Source organism: Strigops habroptila, chromosome Z (genome assembly GCF_004027225.2).
Source record: "Strigops habroptila isolate Jane chromosome Z, bStrHab1.2.pri, whole genome shotgun sequence".
In the NCBI taxonomy this organism is placed as follows: Eukaryota; Metazoa; Chordata; class Aves; order Psittaciformes; family Psittacidae; genus Strigops; species Strigops habroptila.
This window is the reverse complement of record NC_044302.2, coordinates 9,184,079-9,203,510: the sequence shown is the minus strand read 5'-3', so window position 1 is coordinate 9,203,510 and position 19,432 is coordinate 9,184,079. Positions and strand designations below refer to the sequence as shown.

The 19,432-nt window shown below is 34.9% G+C and overlaps 1 protein-coding gene across 1 annotated transcript in view; it reads left to right on the top strand.

The window, feature by feature from the left end:
- CDH8 (cadherin 8) overlaps positions 1-19,432 on the top strand; it is a 146,991-nt gene that overhangs the window by 101,109 nt on the left and 26,450 nt on the right. The window contains exons 9-10 of the mRNA XM_030469676.1: positions 12,139-12,260; positions 18,959-19,076. Of these exons, the coding sequence (XP_030325536.1) occupies positions 12,139-12,260; positions 18,959-19,076 (240 nt within the window). The remainder of the gene's footprint in view (positions 1-12,138; positions 12,261-18,958; positions 19,077-19,432) is intronic.

The window sequence follows — 19,432 nt, the reverse complement described above, 5'->3', positions numbered from 1 at the left end:
GACTTATCTCACAGAACCTATTTTAACTTGCACAAGAAAAAAGTGTACTAGTAACATAATTTAACTGCACAATATTCTTCCCATTTAAATATGAATATCCTGATATTTGCATACTTATCCCTCCTAAACTGTAGCTGAGATCTGTTTGAGATACAGGATTCTAGTGAATTCTTTGAAAACAAAAAGTATCCTATAATACATTCACTATTAGCAATGCTTACCTGGAATTCTTTTTTTTTTTAAATGAGGTAATCCTTTTCTCAAGAATATGTATATTACATAGCAGAAATTCATTGAATGATACTATAGATTTCAACAAGAAAAAACTTCTAAATATATCTCAGCAGCCTCCGAGATTTGTGAAAAACACACCAACAGAAACCACAGCTCATAAACTTTAAAGACAGCTAAATGATGATCCCTTTAAAGTCCCCAAGCTTTCTTTCACCTGACATAACACTGAGTGGGCTACTCAAGATTTATGTTTTCTTCACAGCCTTTTTATGACCATGTGCAGCACTGATTCGTCAGACTGCATTCAGGTCAAATCACAGCTACTGTGAGTGTATTCAAGCATAGACAGGCTCTTTTATAATTAGTAGAGACGCAAGCCTTTCCAGACATACTGGGAAATACAGAGAGGAAGCGTGCGTCCATTTGCTCTGTTGTGTCTGGTTACAAGAAGGCTCTTCTAAAACTTCTCCCTCTTCTCACACTCTATGCATCCCATATGTAGACATGCAACAAATCAGTCCACTGGGGAATTCCAAAGCTGGTGCGGGACTGCCTGAGAGAGGATTTTTCTCTTAGCCTAGAGCAATGCTTTTAGCTAAGTTTTAAATCTCTGAATGAAGGGTTTTAATGGAATTTCTGTTTTGCTTATTCTCCAGGCACTGCAGTCATGGAGCTATTATTTTCATGTTGATTGACTGCTTTATCAAATGATTCTCAGTATTCAGCTTCACTTGCCAAACAAAAAGCATACTAGTGGCTAGCTAAGCTCCCTGCCCAAGTACTTGGCAAAGTACCAGAACCGCGACAACTAGTAGAAATTCTCCTGAATTATTAGTCAAAGCAACAGATGAAACTGTAGATAAGATCTTGAAATGTAAATGGGGATTTGGCCACAATAAATATTTTCCAGGCATAGAGCATAGGAATCTCAAGGACAAAGCTGTGAGCTTTATCTGACAAAGGTAATTACCCATACTGACTGCATTCTTTAGAAATGAAGAAGTATGAGGCAATTCTATCACCTAATGGGAAAGGGCATAAAGCCAGAAGGACTTTTTATGGTTTACAAAGAATATAAATACAATAATTGAATCATCACCCAGCACGTGCTCTACTAGAGTTATCTGTATTGTATATTCCTTTAAAATTTACAAGGACACTAATTAAAAAGGAAGAGACACATAATTACTCTTCAGAATAAGCCTTCAGCTACAATGTACTTTTTAATGCCATCAATACCTTTGCTCATGCTGTCATTTATTTAATTTTGTTTAGCCTTTTATTGTAAAAATTACTATAAGCATTATTACCAATAATTCTAACATTTTAGGGAGTTACTTTCATACATCATATAATTACTTCTAATTTAGGGCTGAGTAAATTTCAGTAAGTTTTAGAAAGAGAAGGAGATAAGCCTTTATGGAGGTTTAAATCAGAGAAGCTCAGGAATAGTAACCTTTTTTACTTGACCTTTTCTTCCTCTGGCTTAGTGGAACTCAAAATAGACAATCCATCATTTTTGCACAGAAACACAGAATTTACTAGGGTGGGTTTTATTCATTTGCACATAAATACAGGGTAACACAGAACTCCATAGATACTAATGGGTCGCGGAGCATTTGCTACTGGTCAGTGGAAGGTGGCTATATCACGTAAAGCTAGTTTGCAGTTCTCAGCTATGAAAGTGCAGACATCTCACAAACTTTCCCATTAGTGTTTTTCACAGCTCAGAATAGCAGGAGAGGTGATCCACATGGATAATATCATGGGAGTGGCCATATTATGAGAAAATACGAATCCCATTCCCAATGGAGTGTACTTATGAAACAATCTCTATATAAAACAGTCTCAGTAGTTCAGGAGCAAGCATTAAAATTCAGGTATGGGATGCTGAACAGACGTTAGCAACCTCTGATTTCAGAGGAAAGTATGTCAGGCAGCTGTGAATAAAGCATCTGAGTAATTCAGTGCAAAAAAAAGTCAGAGGAGGTAACAAAGATAATTATGGCAAGGAAAAGGAGAGAGATTTGCATGAGCAGTCTGACTTCTTTTATTTCTGGTTTAAGGGCATTATAAAGCCAGGCTAGACATCTCTAGTCCTAGATTTACAAACGCTGATTTCACAAAAACATACTGGAATTGCAAACACCGTTCAGAGTTAAAAAAATGAGGTTAGGATACTAGGTGGTGTTTTAGAAGGGAATAAGGGTTTCCGGGGCACAAAACAGGTAAGGATTCAAGTAAGGAATGTGAGGGTCAGTAGTGAAAACATACTTGACTAATTCATGTGAATTATGTTTGTTAGTTACATTGAGAAAACTGGAGGCATGGTTAAACTGACAATACATGTATTATATTAGCAAAATGAGTTCATTGTTAACTGAACAACTATCAATTGGCCATCTGCACTTTGCACATTTGAATTAGAACTTCTGAATAAAATATGGTTAATCTTAAAAATACTGTGTAGTATTCATCTAGTTTTGATGAGCTGAATTCATTTAATTCTAAGTGGAATGTGACTATCTAAAATCCTCACTATTTTTTCTGTAAGGCTGAAGCAAGAGAGTTGGTCAGAGTAGAGGTTTGTAGCTGAATATTGGTTTAGTTAATCTTTTTTAAGCACATCTCTTTCTAGAATGAAGACCCTACTCAGAGTAGGAAGCTTTGAGCTTCTAGCAAAGTTGCTGGATAGCAAAGAATGACAGTATTTTCTGACTGAAAAACAGAGAGGATTTTTTAAAGGTACATACTGACATGCTGGGGAGATCTTTTTGCTTATTGCTGAAGGTATGCAAGTAAGAATGGTTTGCTGCTAAACTCCTAGAACCTGGTTCGAATTCGGCATATCCAGCAATATTTTATCTGCAAAGGAAACATAAGAGTAATCAAATGACACTGTTAAGAAAACCAGTCCCAGGGAGGGAATGGCTTTTAAATACTTCTATAATAAATTCTTGTTCAATAAAAATTTTTATTAAAGCATTTTGATATTTCATCTATCAGAGAGGGATTTCATTTGAGCTATTATTTTATTTTAATCATTATATCATTTGAAAGAATCAAAATATTCCAGACATCTTGTCCTCAATCAGTCTGCTTATTGTTATTATTATTGCTGCTAGTCATTATAAAATTTCATAGCTAATTATAATTGGCAATAAGACCTTGCATATCTAAGTCAATATTTTATAACATTTTAATATGCATGATGTATTAGCATATTAACAATATAATTGCTTTAAAGTGTGGGCCAGATTCCTGTCTGGTTCATGCTAGCACAACTCCCTTGATTAAGCTGGAATTGAGGAACACAGCAGCAAATCATGCCCTAGTACATTTGTTGTAACTTAAAACTTTTCTTCAATCACTTTTCGTCCTTCCTGTTCACTGGTTTATTTTTTAAGAAAATCCTTTTCTGTCACTTAATGGCATCATATTATTTTCTGGAATTTTTTCTCATTGTTACACCTAGAAATCAAACTTGTTACTTCATCACAACAACTAAGGCATTACACTGCCTCAGAAAATCTGGAATCTGAACTAGGTTTGTGGTGCTGTCCTTTACAAGAAGTGCCAGCAGCATTTCATCACGCTGCTGTTATTACTAGTGTCTATAATAAAGGTCACAGAAAGATGTGGTTCCCTGTGGTTTTCTGTGGGCTCTGTTTTCTGAACTCTTTTTCCTCCTATTGGTTGCTGCCACAAGGAAGTGGAAAAAACTTTTTTCAAAAGCTTATAGTAGTGTGAGTTTTGTTAAAATGATGGGTCTATAGAATAGTGCTTCCAGAGGTTACAAATGCTGTTTTGCTATTGCATATTCTTGAAGTTAGGTGTAATTTTTTTTAATTTGCATTGATTTTTGCAAAAAATGTAACTGTATAGGTTCCAGCATTTCTAGCTTGCCTTTCTTTGTAATTTCTAAGGCCAATGGTAATAGCTGCTAAAACTTAAACCATATTTTTAATTTTTGCACTCGGAACAGTTCACCACTGGAATATGTGACATGGTTCATCTACTGAAAGTGACATAAACTCAAACTACATCCTGACTTGCATCCTCATTAGAGACCAATAAGGCTCAATAACACTGTAATGTGTCAAAAGTACAGGTTGTTTTCTGCCAGCATTTGTTTCAGTTTTATCTCTGGATAGATGTGGATGGAAGGATATTGGCACTGTACCTTTTTTATTTTTTCTTCCCTTAAGGATTTATGTAGGATCTGCGAATAAACCAGAATTGTTTTCATTGTCATCAACCTGACATGACTACAGCAGCTTCCAGTACAACCCGCTCAAGCAGCTATACTAATAATTTATTTTGAGTTATGTGTTTGTTTACTCATATTGATGTGCCACATGTATCTTGATTATGTGTCACGATGAATATAAAGCTCACTGTGGTCAAAATTAGATATGCAGAAGAACACTCTCTAGGGACATGTTGTTTGCATCTGGAGCTTCTGACAAGAAACAAGTACCTAAAATTGCTATTCAAATATCGAAAAGCTGCTACAGAGTCTGATTAGGATGCCCCTCCGAACTCTTTTCAAGTCTCATTCCATCCCTTTGTTTCCCTGCTTGAGTATCCCCCTTTATCTCTCCTAGTGCATATCCTACGCGGTCTAATCACTCTCTTATGCAGCATTTGGGTTACATGGAACGAATACTTGTGTTATCAAGTACATCTAGTATCTACTATATCTTCCAGCACCTTCTTTTTGGAGTCCTTGAAAAATAAATGGGAGATGGTGACACTACGGTGGTTTTTCAAAACAGAAACACTGTGATTAAAGGGAAACTGCCATTCAAAGTGATTTATAATAACCAGAAACCCTTGAGTTTCTGGGTTGTTGGGGTTTTGAGAGGGTGGTGCAAGGGGTGCCTATGTTTCCCATTCCCCTCCAGCTCTAAGGTGGATATAAATTAGTTTCAACATCTTCTGCTTCCTCAAGGCTAAAATTACAGCTTGCTGACCATGGCCCTTCATTCTCAATCACATTGCAGCAGTAGATAACTTTTCCTCTCTTACCGTGCATGGCTAAATTTAAACAGAACAGTGTCTTTTGATTTTCCTTTATAACTGGGGTTATGGTAGAAAAGACCCACTTCACTGCTGTAACTGCATTTGAGGGGACGTTTTGCTTTTCCAATTTAGTTTTTCCTTTCCAAGTCCTTTGGATCTGTCTGTTCATTCAGACAAGACAGTATCATGCGTACACACTGAATAAAATATGATGCTTATGTAAAAAACCCTGCAAATATTTCCTAGTTTTGCAAACGTATCTTACAATTCATAGAATTTCAGTTTGTTAGACTGCCAAATATCTGCACAGTTTAATGGTATGAAAAATAACAAAGAGGTTACATTTGAATATCATATTATAGACTGCCCTCAGATAAGGAAAATGAGGACTAACTGATTCCATCAATATGTATTGTATTGTGCAAAAGGAATGTACTAACTTTTTTAAAATACAGTTTGATTGTAAAGTTTTATAAATCCGAGTTGATACTTTGAGGTTAAAGTAACCAGCTGAAGTCCCTGATTTAATTAAAATTCTATTTACATTTAAACTCTTAATTTATCTTAAATGTAGAAAATACATATGTAATAGTAAGGACAGAGACTAGATTAGACTTCCAGAGTAGAAGAGGGCTGACTGACTTCAGTAGAAGCCGCATCAAGCCTTGAAGTGAAAGGGCAAAGTGCATGCCAACATGGTCTGCTTGCATCACTTTGCCACTACAATGATAGGCAAATGCTCAGTGCGGGGTTAGGTGGAATGTCACTGCTAAAAAAAAAAGATACCTGTTTGGTCCTTTGCAGGTATGTTTCATTTCTCTGCAATTTTTAGGTAATTGATTCAAGGTTTTTAAAAAAATGAAAGTGAGTGAAAACTTTGTCTGAACAGGGCCTGAAAAATGTGGCATTGTTCAATTAACATTTTCTGACATGGTTTGTGCATCTACCACAGACATTTTACTCTTTCAGTAGTATCAGCAACATGAATGTATAATCCCTCCTTTAGTCCTGTGGAAATCTCTTAACTACAAATTCAGCTTTGAAATCAAGGACTTGAAAATGTAGTCTGTCCTCTCCTCCTCCTTGTCCTCCTTTTCAGGATACATAGGTGAAATGCACTCCTTGCACTCTACCTGGTTAGTGGGTATGTATGGTTCCGTGTTTGTCCACACCTGTGAAAGCGTGCCTTTTGCAAGAGTCTGACATCTTTTTCATGGCAACGAGAGGTAGAAAAGTGGACAAAAATGAAGAAGGTGGAAGATGTTGAGTAAATCCTTGGTTAAACTTGTGACAGTCTATCAGTGAGGAAATGAAAATAGAATGTAACGTAGCTGTACTCTTGACTTGTTCATCTTTCTTCTGGAGACCATGGTAAAATAAATGGAGTGATCAACTGTAAGGAGGCAAAACTTTTCAACTGCATTATTATTTTTCTTCCAAAGAATGACTTACGGAACAAACCTGAGAAATATGTTTCACATCTTTTTCTTTCTTCCTCACTCCCACACACATGTTCACGCAGAAACTCACCACAATCTGTACTCCTCTAATACATTCCAGTGTGCTGAAATAGAAAAATGAAATGTTAATTTTGAAGCAGTGTTTGTTTCTTGTCTTAGCAACTTGTACAGAAGCCTTTCTGCTGTGCACTGATCTGTTTATATTACTTTATAGATATACCACAACTCTTCATACTTTCTCATCTTTTAAAAATATAAAGATTTCAGGCAGGATCTAGATCTTTATGTATGGATTTTTTGTTTGCTTGTTTGACTTTTATCTTAATTCAGAAATAGCTTATATTCTGTTATTTTTAGCAGAAACGTTGCCAATGCCTGATGTCTTTTCCTGACAATTTCAGAGTCAGTTTCAGGCACTCAGTCTCTCTTGAATCGGATCATTACACAACACTTCAGACAAATGAACACAGTATGTGCTGCAGTATGTGATTTCTATAGTTAAACTTCAACATAAATAAAATTTCAGTTTCACAATACTATCTCTGTTTCTCAGGATTCTTGAAGTTAGATTTGCCAGCTATATATGAAAAAAAAGATAAAATTGTTATAAACTGTGGTGCTGTATAGGAAAAGGATTGCACAAAGAAAACAATAGCATAAACCCTAAAAGGAGAAATAAACTCATCCTGCCTGTAGATTATTGTAGTAACGGCATCAGATAAAACCTTGATGAAGTCATGAGAATGGATCTGTTAAAATACAATTTAATAAGATTGAAATATAAGGGGTGTAAAGCAAGCACTGTTTTTTTTATTAAGTCAGTGATTCAGATTTTGTTTTGATTTCTCTGTTAGAACTAGGACTTTCTCTACTTCTAATTTAAAATATTACTAGGATAGAAATTTCACTGAATCAGAGAAGCATGAAATAGCCATTTCCAAGCCACATGGTGATGATGATGATGATGATGGTGATGATGATGATGATGATCATGATGATGGTAATAATAATAATAAAAATAAAAAGGTGTGTTATTTTCTAGGAGTCTACTTTCTATTCAGGTACTTAATTTTTGTTGAAATGCAAGACAGCTTAAGACTTTTTAAAGAGATCCTTGAAATGATTTCTGATTAATTAAATAAGGAAAACTGGACTGTCGTGGTTCGAGCCCAGCCGGTAACTCGGAACCACACAGCCACTCGCTCACTCCCCCGCTTCTTCCTCCCCCTGCTCCCAGAGGGATGAGGAGGAGAATCGGAAGAATGTAACTCCCACGGGTTGAGATAAGAACAGTCCAGTAACTAAGGCATAATACAAACCCACTACTGCTACCACCAATGATAATAATGATTAGTGAAATAACAAGGGGATAGGATACAATTGCTCACCACCCGCCGACTGATACCCAGCCCGACCCCAGCAGTGATCTGGGCCTTCCGGGTAACTCCCCCCGGTTTATATGCTGGGTATGACATGCCATGGTATGGAATACCCCTTTGGCTAGTTTGGGTCAGGTGTCCTTTTTCTGCTTCCTCCCGGCTTCCCCTCCTCCCTCGCAAAGCATGAGATTGAGAAAGTCCTTGGTCAGAGTAAACATTACTTAGCAACAACTGAAAACATTGGTGTTATCAGCGTTGTTCCCAGGCTGAAAGTTAAAAAACACAGCACTGCACCAGCTACTAAGAAGGAGAAAAATGACTGCTATAGCTGAACCCAGGACACTGGACTCAACTGGATATCTTTGGGTTAAACAATTGATTAACTTAATTTTGCCCAGCCAATAATTCTCTTTCTTAAAGACCACTCCTTGATAAGACCACTTGTATGTGTAGCTGTCAAGGAAAGACAGTGGAGAAGTGTTTTGAGCATGTTTATGAAGTGTTTAAGTGCTTATGGGAGTTGAATATCTGCATTATGTTCTATTAGTTATAGACAAGACCAATTTGATTTACAAGCTCTAGTTACTCCTAGTACTACTACTGCTGCATTCAGTACCAATGTTAAGAATGCTTAGTGCTTTGCATTACAAATTTCCAATAATACATGCACATCTCAGTTACATAAGGTTTTTCCAGGAAGGAAAAAATGTGTTTATTATAAGAAGAATTAGTGTGAGTCTGTAGCCTCCAAAAGTTCAAGTTTGGAGACACTAAATGGCTTGATAATGGGATTTTTTTTTAATTTTTTTTTAATATTACTTTATGTCATCTACATCATCATATTTTTATCAAACTCTGCAGCCTTTTTTAATCCTTAGTAAATTTTAATGGGTATATTACTCAAAGATGAGTACCAGCAAGTTGTGTATTTCAAACATGTAATATTCCAATATAATCTTGAGAACTGCAGAGAAAAGCAGAGCTTTTTAGGTGCTTATAATTCTTGTAAACATTTCTGTATGCATTTCTAAACTTAGCTGGATTTTCCATTATTTTGGGAAAATTAAATTAATTGAATTTTTGAGCTTAAGCAATCAGTCTTACTACCTACCTGGTTCATGCAAGAAGACTCAGTCTCCCTTAATCATACTGATTGGGTAGTTCATTGGGGGGGAAAAAAAAAAAACAAACAAAAAATCCCCTAAAACCAAAACAGTAATTAAAACTCAGTTTTGTGAGTCGCTGAGAAAGAACTGACTCTCCATTCATATAAATGAGCAAAAGTTCTAAACATGGAATACTAATCACTATGAAGGCTAACTGTGTATGAAGGACAGTTACTCATGTGAACATAACAGTTTGTGCACTCTGTGGATCAGGGTGGATCCACTTCAATTGCTTTCTACTTCTAGTTCTAGCATTGCTAACAGAGATGTATTTAAACTTGAGAGGGATGTCCTCTGCATACGTTTTACCATTGAGAAGTTTGCAGACATTAAAAGTGTGAAAATGGACAAACAAAACTATTTTATCTTGACAGTGTTTTCATCCACAAGTGAAATCTGGATTTGTTTGATGAGAACTAATTAATTTGTTTGAATAGGTATGCTTGGGGTGATTTTTATTTACAGGGAAAATGCTTAGCATAAAGGGCAATTTCATTGCAGTGACAAAATAATGTGATGTATTTCATGTGGTGGGCAGTACAAGCTGTAGATAAAATTCCCTCTCCATCTCTCTCTCAACAATAAATTTCATGATAGTCAAAAGAACCCTAAAAGGCAGTGGATATCCCCTTGTTTGGAGCTTTCCAAACCAGTTGGGTCTCTCTTGTGTTTAGTAAATTATTTTTTTTTAAATGAATTCGCATCAAGTTTCTAATTAAAATATCTTTAAATTTAATGTTTGTATTTCTGATGAAAGACAAACATTTTGGGGGCAGTCAGAAGGGACATGAATAATTTCTTTAGAAGCTTATCTAATTAATTACATTTCTCTGTAATGTCTTTAAAATTTGAACTGCCATCATTTCGTTAATTTAGATAAAAGTAAATCTTTAGTGTTTAAATATGACACTAGTGCTGAGAATTCTGATAAGCTCAAGATTAATTGTGTTTTTATCAAGTTAAGATAAAAAAAAAAAAGGTTTTAAAATGTTTGGGATTCATCACTTGCATATTAGCTTTTATTAGGTTTAAAATGCATTATTATTCCATGGCATTAATGTTCACTCACCTGTTAATAAGTAAGATCAGAAGATGCAAAATGGACGTAAACATTACTCTTACAACATTTTTGTAGGGATTTCTTATTCTTCTGGAACATGCCTCTTTTTGAACTAAAACTTTTGACTTCAGATGGGAAGCATTTGAAGTCTCATGTCTTGCAATCTTCCATGTCCTGTACAGGTGGAATTTTAACATCTCAGATTATCCAGCAAACATAAAGCCGTTGTTTGTAGCACTAGTACGTTTGGTGATAACTTGGTTTTGTGTCTTTTAAAATAATTATTTTTATGCTATTTCAAATTAATGTTAGTAGAGCAGTTGAAATGTACACATTTAGATTTCTAGGTCGAGCGTCAAAAATTGTGTTTGTCTTCTGCGTACACGGGAGAAAAAGGATGCAAGAGGTAGGGTTTGATTAGGTCACAATACAGTTAACTTTGATGGAAAGCACAAACAATACCGTGTATATAGTAATTCTTCCTTTAATCATCTCTACCAGTTGTAGGGATGCCACCAGTTGCTACCTGCCCGCTGCTGGAGCCTGACCTACTTCTACTTTGTAGACATTTATTATGAGAGGTACATTGAATCCCAGGTAATAGGAGCTTCTGTCCTACCCTCCCCTAAGCCAGTTCTGTATTACCAGAGAACAGAACCCACATGGATTGATGAAAGCTTTGGACAGCTGCTAAGCTGTCACAAAACCACTAAATTGATATTCTGACTTATGGTAGTAGTTTTCTTGCCTGCAGTAATAATTCAGGCAAAAGCACATAGTTCAGTTACAAGTCAGACCCAGAGTTTAATTCACGCCGTGTGCAGTTCTTCAAATTGTTGGTAATATAAGCAAGATAAAATACTATGGTTGTAAAGTAATACTCACTAAGAGAGGGATTTTGAAACTAGTATTGAATTGCTTGTAGAAGTATACATGTGCTATAGAAGAGGTTTTTAAACCCTTCAGATCAATTGGTCACCTCAGTTTAAGCTGCATTCATAGTGTGGCTTTTTGGGGAAAAAAACCCTAAATATTCAGAAATAATCTCTTAAATTAGCTATACAAAACTGAAGGAAAGACACAAGGGACTGACCGTGAAATCTATGCAAAGTAGAATGCAGCTGTTGGTTTAGTTTTTCTTGATTAACAGCTTATTCTAATCTTCACAGTGAGAAACACTTCTACGCAAAATAGCTCTATGTTATAAATAAATATATAATTACAATTTATAATTATATATTATTTCAGTGAAGAAAGAAGTTCACAGGTCACATTTTTGGTCAGTGGTAGATGAATCAAAGTGCTTTAATAGTCCAAAGTACTATCTAGTTTTCCCTATGTCAATCTACAGTCTATCTTGCTCACAGTGTGGGCCTCCACATTAATCGTGTTTGTAATGAAGAAATAATAGATGTGCAGTCAGAACAATTAATAGAGTAAATGCTCTGTGCTCTGCCAAAGATAAACAAAGAAATAAATCTATGTTGTTTATAGCCTTCCCTTTTCCATGACTTTATCAATAAAACAATACAAACTTCATCAAAGAAAAATCATACCAATTTAGTCCAAGAAAGATCTTCATTGAGCTAATCTCCAACAAATGCTGTTTGCAGTAGAGATCTATTTATTCTTTTCAACTGTAAAATACTGGCTATCCTTCTTTATCTGATGCTCTAACTCCACGATCCGTTACAGATAAGACAATCCAATTAAGCAAGGAAGAAGACAGGAAGATTATGGTTACTCTGTAGGCGTTTATGTATCAATCCCAAAATAAATATGCTTACCTTTTTTGCTTTGATTTCTTCCCTAAGGAAACCACAGTCAAGTGTCCCGGGTGCCTGTTGCTATCAAAGTTCTTGATGTAAACGACAACGCTCCTGAGTTTGCATCAGAGCATGAAGCCTTTTTATGTGAGAATGGGAAGCCCGGACAAGTAAGTATCGCCATGTTTTTCTGTTGGTACTTTGGTGTGTAAGAAGGGAGTGCAATTTTTCCCTGTCATCTTATCTTATCTTTATTCCCAAAACACATGCCTAAGTGTTCATGCTAACAACTCTTAACATTCATGTAAGATAAACCTGTGATCATATTCTGTGGTACCTATCTCTCTATATGGACTTACTTATTTTTTAAAGTATAAGTGGGTAAATTAAAGGTGGGTATATTGGGAAAATATCCAGAAAAATTGCTCAGTGTCTTTAAGCTCTCATTGTTTCTAGTCTGCTTGATAGAGCTCATTGCTTCGTAGGTTCAGGTGTGTTAATAGGTAAAAGTATAATCCAACCTGAATTCCAGTTCAGTTATTGAACTATATTGCAGCTGGTCCCAGGTATGATTTAGAATGAACACTTCAAACAATAAAACCATTTCTCCTTACCCATATCTCAGTCATAATCTCTATTTAGTTCTTACTTTTCTACAACAATTAGGAAAAAAACCAAGAAAGCAACCCAGAACTTGATGGAAAGTCAAGTAAATTGTAGCTGCGTTTAAAGTATCTAAAGAGGCAGGGGGGTTAGAGAAACAGAGTTCAAGTTTTCATAGTATTTAACAAAAAAAAAAAAAAAAAAAGGAAAGAAAGAAAAGGACTTAAGAGGTTATTTCCATCTTGATTTAGTGAAATAAAAGGGTTGGCAAAGGAGTTTACACAGCACTTGACAAGGTGAAATAAACATAGCAAGATATCAGAAGCAAGATTTAATCTGTGTAGCCTTTTTCAAAGTAAATGAAACAGATTTCTTAAAAGGCACCTATTTTGAAGGACAAATGTACAGAAATAGGGAAGAATATGTTACATGCCGCATAACTGACAAGATAAAGATTCGAAAAAATGTACACTTTTAGAAAGTAATGCAGTGTAAATGAGATTTAACTTTTGTCCAGCTTGAGAAACATTGTGTGTTGCAACAATTCACTGTTATTAAACTTTCTAATTTATTTCTAGATTGTGACATTTTATTTAAATAAACAGCAGTTGACAGCATGACACTAGACTTGTTAATTCGACTATTCCTGTGTCTCATGTGGGTGGTAGGCATTAAATTCACTATTCTCCAAAGAAGGTTACCTGACAATAGAGTTAGAAGTTATTTTCTTTTAGTAGTATTAAATGACAACCTATATAGCAGTATATGACAACCTACCTCTGCCAAGACTAGATTGTTGCAGAAGATGATTTCACTTCTAGCACCCATTTTTGTTTATTAAGAAAGGTGTCAAAAATCTGTCATTTAAGAAATGAGAATTCTCTTTAACCACTGAAAAGCAGATTATTGAAATGTGCCCTTATGGGCAGACAGTTATGCTACTGTTGGTATTTAAGTTTTTCTAGCTCAGAATGGATTTCTGTTTAGGTCAGGGTGGATTTCAGATGCTGAGTAGTTACATTTTGTAGGATATATTAATTTCTAATGAGTATACCTTTATCCGGGACTCAGTAAGCTTCCCTAAAGTCAGAAAGCTATGTTATGTGGTGTTTTCTGAATACATTTATGTAGGTATTCCTATCAAATTTCAGCTGGTTTAAGAGATGCTGAAAATTGTTCACTTTCATTTTGGAATAAAACAATAAATGAGATGATTAAGAGTCAGCTGGTAAAAGAGGCTTTTGTTTAAGCACTTATGAAAAACTTCTATTAAACCATTATGTTCTTCATTTTACCATCACCTCTTACACTATTGATCTGATGGCAGATGTCACTCTTGAGCAGGAATCCTTGTGTGAACTTTACAGATGGTTATTAAATATTTGGCTGTCAGCATGAATGAGGTGCAGCTGATCCTGCAATTTATTCTGTGTTTTAAACAAATAGCCTTATTGGAACAGTAACCAGTCCAGAATAATCGCCAAGGTTACATTGTAAATTTAAGTCATCATTCAAAAATTATCTGCTTCTGTAAAGATTTTAATATCTACACTACTTGGTTATTTTTTCTTATGCTTATTATTCTACATTCAAATCTTGGAATAAATCATATTAATCAGTCAAGATGTAGAATTCAAAATGTTAAATATGACTCAGCTATGAAATAGCCAATATGAGAAAGAGGCTACTCTATTTCATAGTAGCAAAAGTCTCTTTCTCCAAAGTTTAAACTTGAATGTTACATGTGCAGAAAAGGCACTATTATGTTAGGGTATTCCAATCTATTTACATTTGCCGCTCAACTTAAATCTAAGTTTAAATCAAATTTGAATTTCTATAAGGGAGATCACATTTGAACCTTTCAAAAAACCTTATTTGTAGCCCCTAAATATATTGAACCATCTATCCCAGCTCACTTTGTAAGTGTTCTATTTTGGGTTCTGATATAATTGCAAGTGCAATTGCAGCTGCTGGTGATGTGACAGAATGTATTAAAAACTGTTGATGTATAACATCAACAGATGCATTTTCTTTGCTTTAATCTACCTTTAACAGTAGAGGTACTACAGCTAGTAGGAGAGGAAAGGGAGAGGATGAGCAAATGTATTTGTCCATGCACATATTTATGTGCAACTTGCACATTTTTACACACAACAGAAAGTTGCCAGAAATGGGGGTTTTTGTCAGTTTTAGGAAAAAAAAAAATATATAAGGAATGTATTGTTACAGTATCTCTAATATAACCATAAACTAGCTCATGCCTTTCCCTATTATTCTGGATTTTTTTGCATAATTCCACTTACTAAAGCCAGAACAATCATGAGCTTTCTGGCTATAGCTCTACAGTTCGTTGTTCTCCAGCCCAGCCAAATTATTTTCTCCCACTTCTAGAACAGAACATCTGTACTGTTGAGTAAGAAAAGTGCTTCACTCACTGTTCCCTGGTCCACACCCAGACTTGTCAGCGAAGTGGTTTTTGCTTGAAACAAGGCTACAAAATTTTCAAACACTTAAGTAGTGCAGACAGTGATGTATCGGTGCTCAAGCCAGTGTTTAAATTAGAGCAATATAAAACTAAGTACAATGTTCCTCCAGTCTCTCTCAATTTGCCTCTATTTTATTCAGTTCTCTTAATAGAACTGGCTTTTTCTAATGGGAGAAATCTTCAGATAGATCTTTGTCTCTAAGGAGCCAAAGCTCATTCAAATGGCAAAACGGAGGTTCTAGCAGTAAAAGGCTGGCTCTAGCTGAAAGGCAAAGTTAGAATTGTACTGCGATGAGTACTTATGGTATTGTGAGTCTGAAAAGTAATTCAGAAATAACCATGAAGACCAATGTAAGTGCAATAGTTTTTCAGAGTTGGAAGAAAAGTTTTAAGTAGGGAACCATTTCAAGTTAGCTTAACAAGTTGCATTGCAGTATCATGTATTCAAATCACACAGAGTTATGATACATTGATAAAAACTTTGTTTTTATATTTATCCCTCTGCATCATTCATTATGATTATACTGGTAATCTTTTATAAATATTAGTTCAGGCATATATGGCTTTGTAGAAATGTGAGGCAACATGCAGACTGTAATGCCGAGTTGTCCTTGGGGATCATTTAACTATCCATTTCAATCCAGAGCTGCCTGTTAAGCAAAATATGCTGATTTACTATGTTTCTACTAAATGTAAATACAGAATCAAATATATGCATGAATTTTTAATACAACATCAAAGTTGAAATTTTACAGGGAAGAATTTCATAAATGTCAAGATTGAAGAGCCAAAGGGTTATTAACTTTCACTCTAGTGCTTATGGATACATTGTGAAAAAAAAACAATTCTTGATTTCCTTATTATTAGTATTGACTGGTTTTGTTATGTGGAACACCTTTGTTACACGTGTTACTACAAGGAAATTAAAAACATCTTTAGTGATAGGTACGGCAGGACAGCCCTGGAAGATTCCCTACCATGTTATGAACCACAAATTAAGAGTTGGAGAATTACTTCAATAGTGTTCCATTATGTGATCACACAACACTGAGCAATAAAGTATGCTCATCAGCGTACTAATAAAAATGTGGTAATGAGAATTACTGGACTTCTCTCACCCCTATGGATTAAAAGATACAGGAGCTCTGTATCACTGTATATACATTATGCCTTTTTTTTTTTTTTTTCTTTTCTTGAGAGCTTATTTTAATGCAAATGCACAAAGAAATAAGGTTGCTATGGGAACACTAACTCTTAATTCCTTGATGTGTGCATGTAACACAACAAATGTAGTGTTCCGCTAAGCCTGTCTTTTGCATATAATTTTCTGTGCATTTTAAGGCAAAGAATGATTTAGTAAATAATGAAGGGAATGGATGAAAAGAACTGAAATATAAGAAAGAATTCTGTAGGCCATTAAAAGGTATCTGTAGTTCCTGGAGGAAGTAGGGGAAAGGACAAAGCATACAGCCACAGCCAGTTTCTTGAAAGTTTTCAATCTAGGTGAAATTCTAAGCTTATTTCATAAAATTTCCATGAGCTGAAAACCCCTGTTATTAACGCTTTTGGCTACTGGCTTTCAGGTATTTTAATCGAAAACCTGCAGGTAGTGAACTTTTACAGTCAACTTTCCTACATAATGCTGGAAAGAATTAAGTTGTGTAGCCAGTAGAGATAAAATTGCATAACCATCTGATAAACTGCACCTATTATGTGTACTTGATGTTCCCGACTCCACTGTGTCATTCTCCTTTTTCCCTATTGCTTTCCCATTCTAGCAGTGTTTGAAAAATGGAACAACCACAAAATACATCTTTCTAAAGACGCTTTCTAAATTGCACTTCCTCGTGACGCAGAATTACTAGGACCTAGTCCAGCCCTAGGCCAGACATATGTGGATAGTGTAGTACCTTACACCTCTGCCAGGAGAAAGCTGAAAATATTCCACAGCTGTACATGGGCCCATATCTGCAGTGGGACAGACAACAAGTGCTTATGTATTTTTCAGCTGTTTATATTATTTCACACTCCATATCTCTATGAGGTCCATTATGGAGCTATTAAATCAGAGACACACTTCTTTTAGCAAAAGCTATCTTAGGTCTATATGTGTCCATCTCTTCTAATACATGTGTTTGAAAAATCTATTTATGTGGTATTTAAACAATCTAAAACTTTTTCCAGTAGATTATTGATAATAAATCTGACCTATCCAAAATATGACTAGGCAGGGAATTAATTGTTTGAAATTCCTTCCTTAAGTGGTCTTACAAATTGTATGTGCCTATATCAATACCTGCTCAAATATCTTTTTACATGTATAATTTCAAGTATTTATGTTTTGATGTTGGTCGTTGTGGTTATCTGGAAAGATTTTATTCTTTCTTTGACTTTGCAGAATATAGAAGACAGAATGGGATATTGATTATTACTGTAAATGTAACGTATATAGACTGATAGTCCTTTCTCTTGCAGTAAAACCAGTATAAAATACTAGTTATTAGCATTTTGTTAGTGAAGCATAGAAAATTTGAAGTAGAAGTCTAAGAATTTGGGCAGCATCAGACCCTGTTTCCATTTTTTACTCTAGAATTCAAAAATGAAACTTGTAGTGATTCGTAATCTGAATTTAATTGTCCAAGATATTATTGGTCAGTTGCTTTAGGCATTACAAAAATAACTACATAAGACACAAATGGTATTGAATTCAATGGACATGGGAAAGGTCAATAATTCTCATTAAATTGCTTATAAACCTCATCTAGCATGAGCTAACTACCACTGGAATTCAGCTCTGAATGCTGGATCTGGATCGATAGTTGGTTTTGTTTCTACTTCTCTGGAAAATACTTGGACTCAAAAGTAATTGAGCTACATATTTAAAAAATAAAAAAGAAATCAAAGATTTCTTTTGAAAATAGAAATAAAAAGATTATTTTAAAACGTTTCTTCCTTTCATATTCCTATGAAGCTTTGAATGATTTGAAGGTGGCCAATTGCAGTATCTTTCTGAGTAGTGTTGGAAGTAAAAGAGATAAATGGAGGTAAATGCACTTACAGGTACTGTAGTCGGTCATGTAAATCATATGAGGTGCTTCATACAAAGTTATTTGATTATTCTAAGTTATTCAGACTATCCAAATATTCTATGCTCTTCTAACCTTAGCATCCTGCATTATTCTGGAAATCATTCGTTAATAATGACATTTTAAAACAAAATATGTTTTAGTACAGGAAGAACTGAGGTTTTATTAAAATTAAGGAAAAAAATCCAAAATATACACTTAAATATTTTTTTTTTCAGATTAGATTGTTTAGCATATAAAACTTCACATTGAAAGTTCATTTAAAAAATATATATATTTATTCAATAAAGAAAAAAATGGTGGTAGGGGAAAGGAGGAAGGATTAAAGATAGTTTGTGCATTTTGGTCCAGTGAGAAGCATGGCTGTATGAATGAAAGACTGCCATAGGCATCATAAGTGTTTCTGAAGCAGTTTTCTTTCTTCTTTATTGCTGAACAATAATTTAGCAGTTTTTACTGGCCTCTCTTACATACCTGGCTTTCCATTTAAATTCTGGAAACAATTTAAATGGATGAGATACAGTCCCTCTTCCCCAGACTTTTAGTCAAAGGTCTGTAAAAGTCTTGCAAGATTATAAATTTGCATTGTTAATCTGGCATGTGGACAAACGAGAATGTGTCCAATAGAATGGAATGGTTTTTTTCAATATTGTACGTTTATGTGAATACTTAATGAGAGCATTTTCTGTTGAAGGTAATTCAGATTGTCAGTGCTGTTGACAAAGACGATCCTAAAAATGGGCATTATTTCCTGTACAGTCTTCTTCCTGAAATGGCCAACAATCCAAATTTCACCATCAAGAAAAATGAAGGTAAATACAAAACATACATAATGTGTATCTGAACAACTTCATTTTGAATTGCTTTGTTGACTTCCATTTACTTTACAGTTTGTCCCTGGGCAATTGTAGATAATCTATATAATGGTACCTTCATTATATCTCCTAAACTATTTCCAATATCTTTACAGTAGATAAGAAGATAGTGAGTACTGCATTTAGATCCAGAAGACAGCTCACTGGCTTAAATAAAATGGAAGCATAGATTTATTGCCTGTTTTATTTCTATTAATTTGACATTCCAGAGATATGCTATTAGGTGAAAATCTGAAATTATGTTGATAAATAAATGTTGATCCTATGTTGACTGGATATAGATGGGAACATAA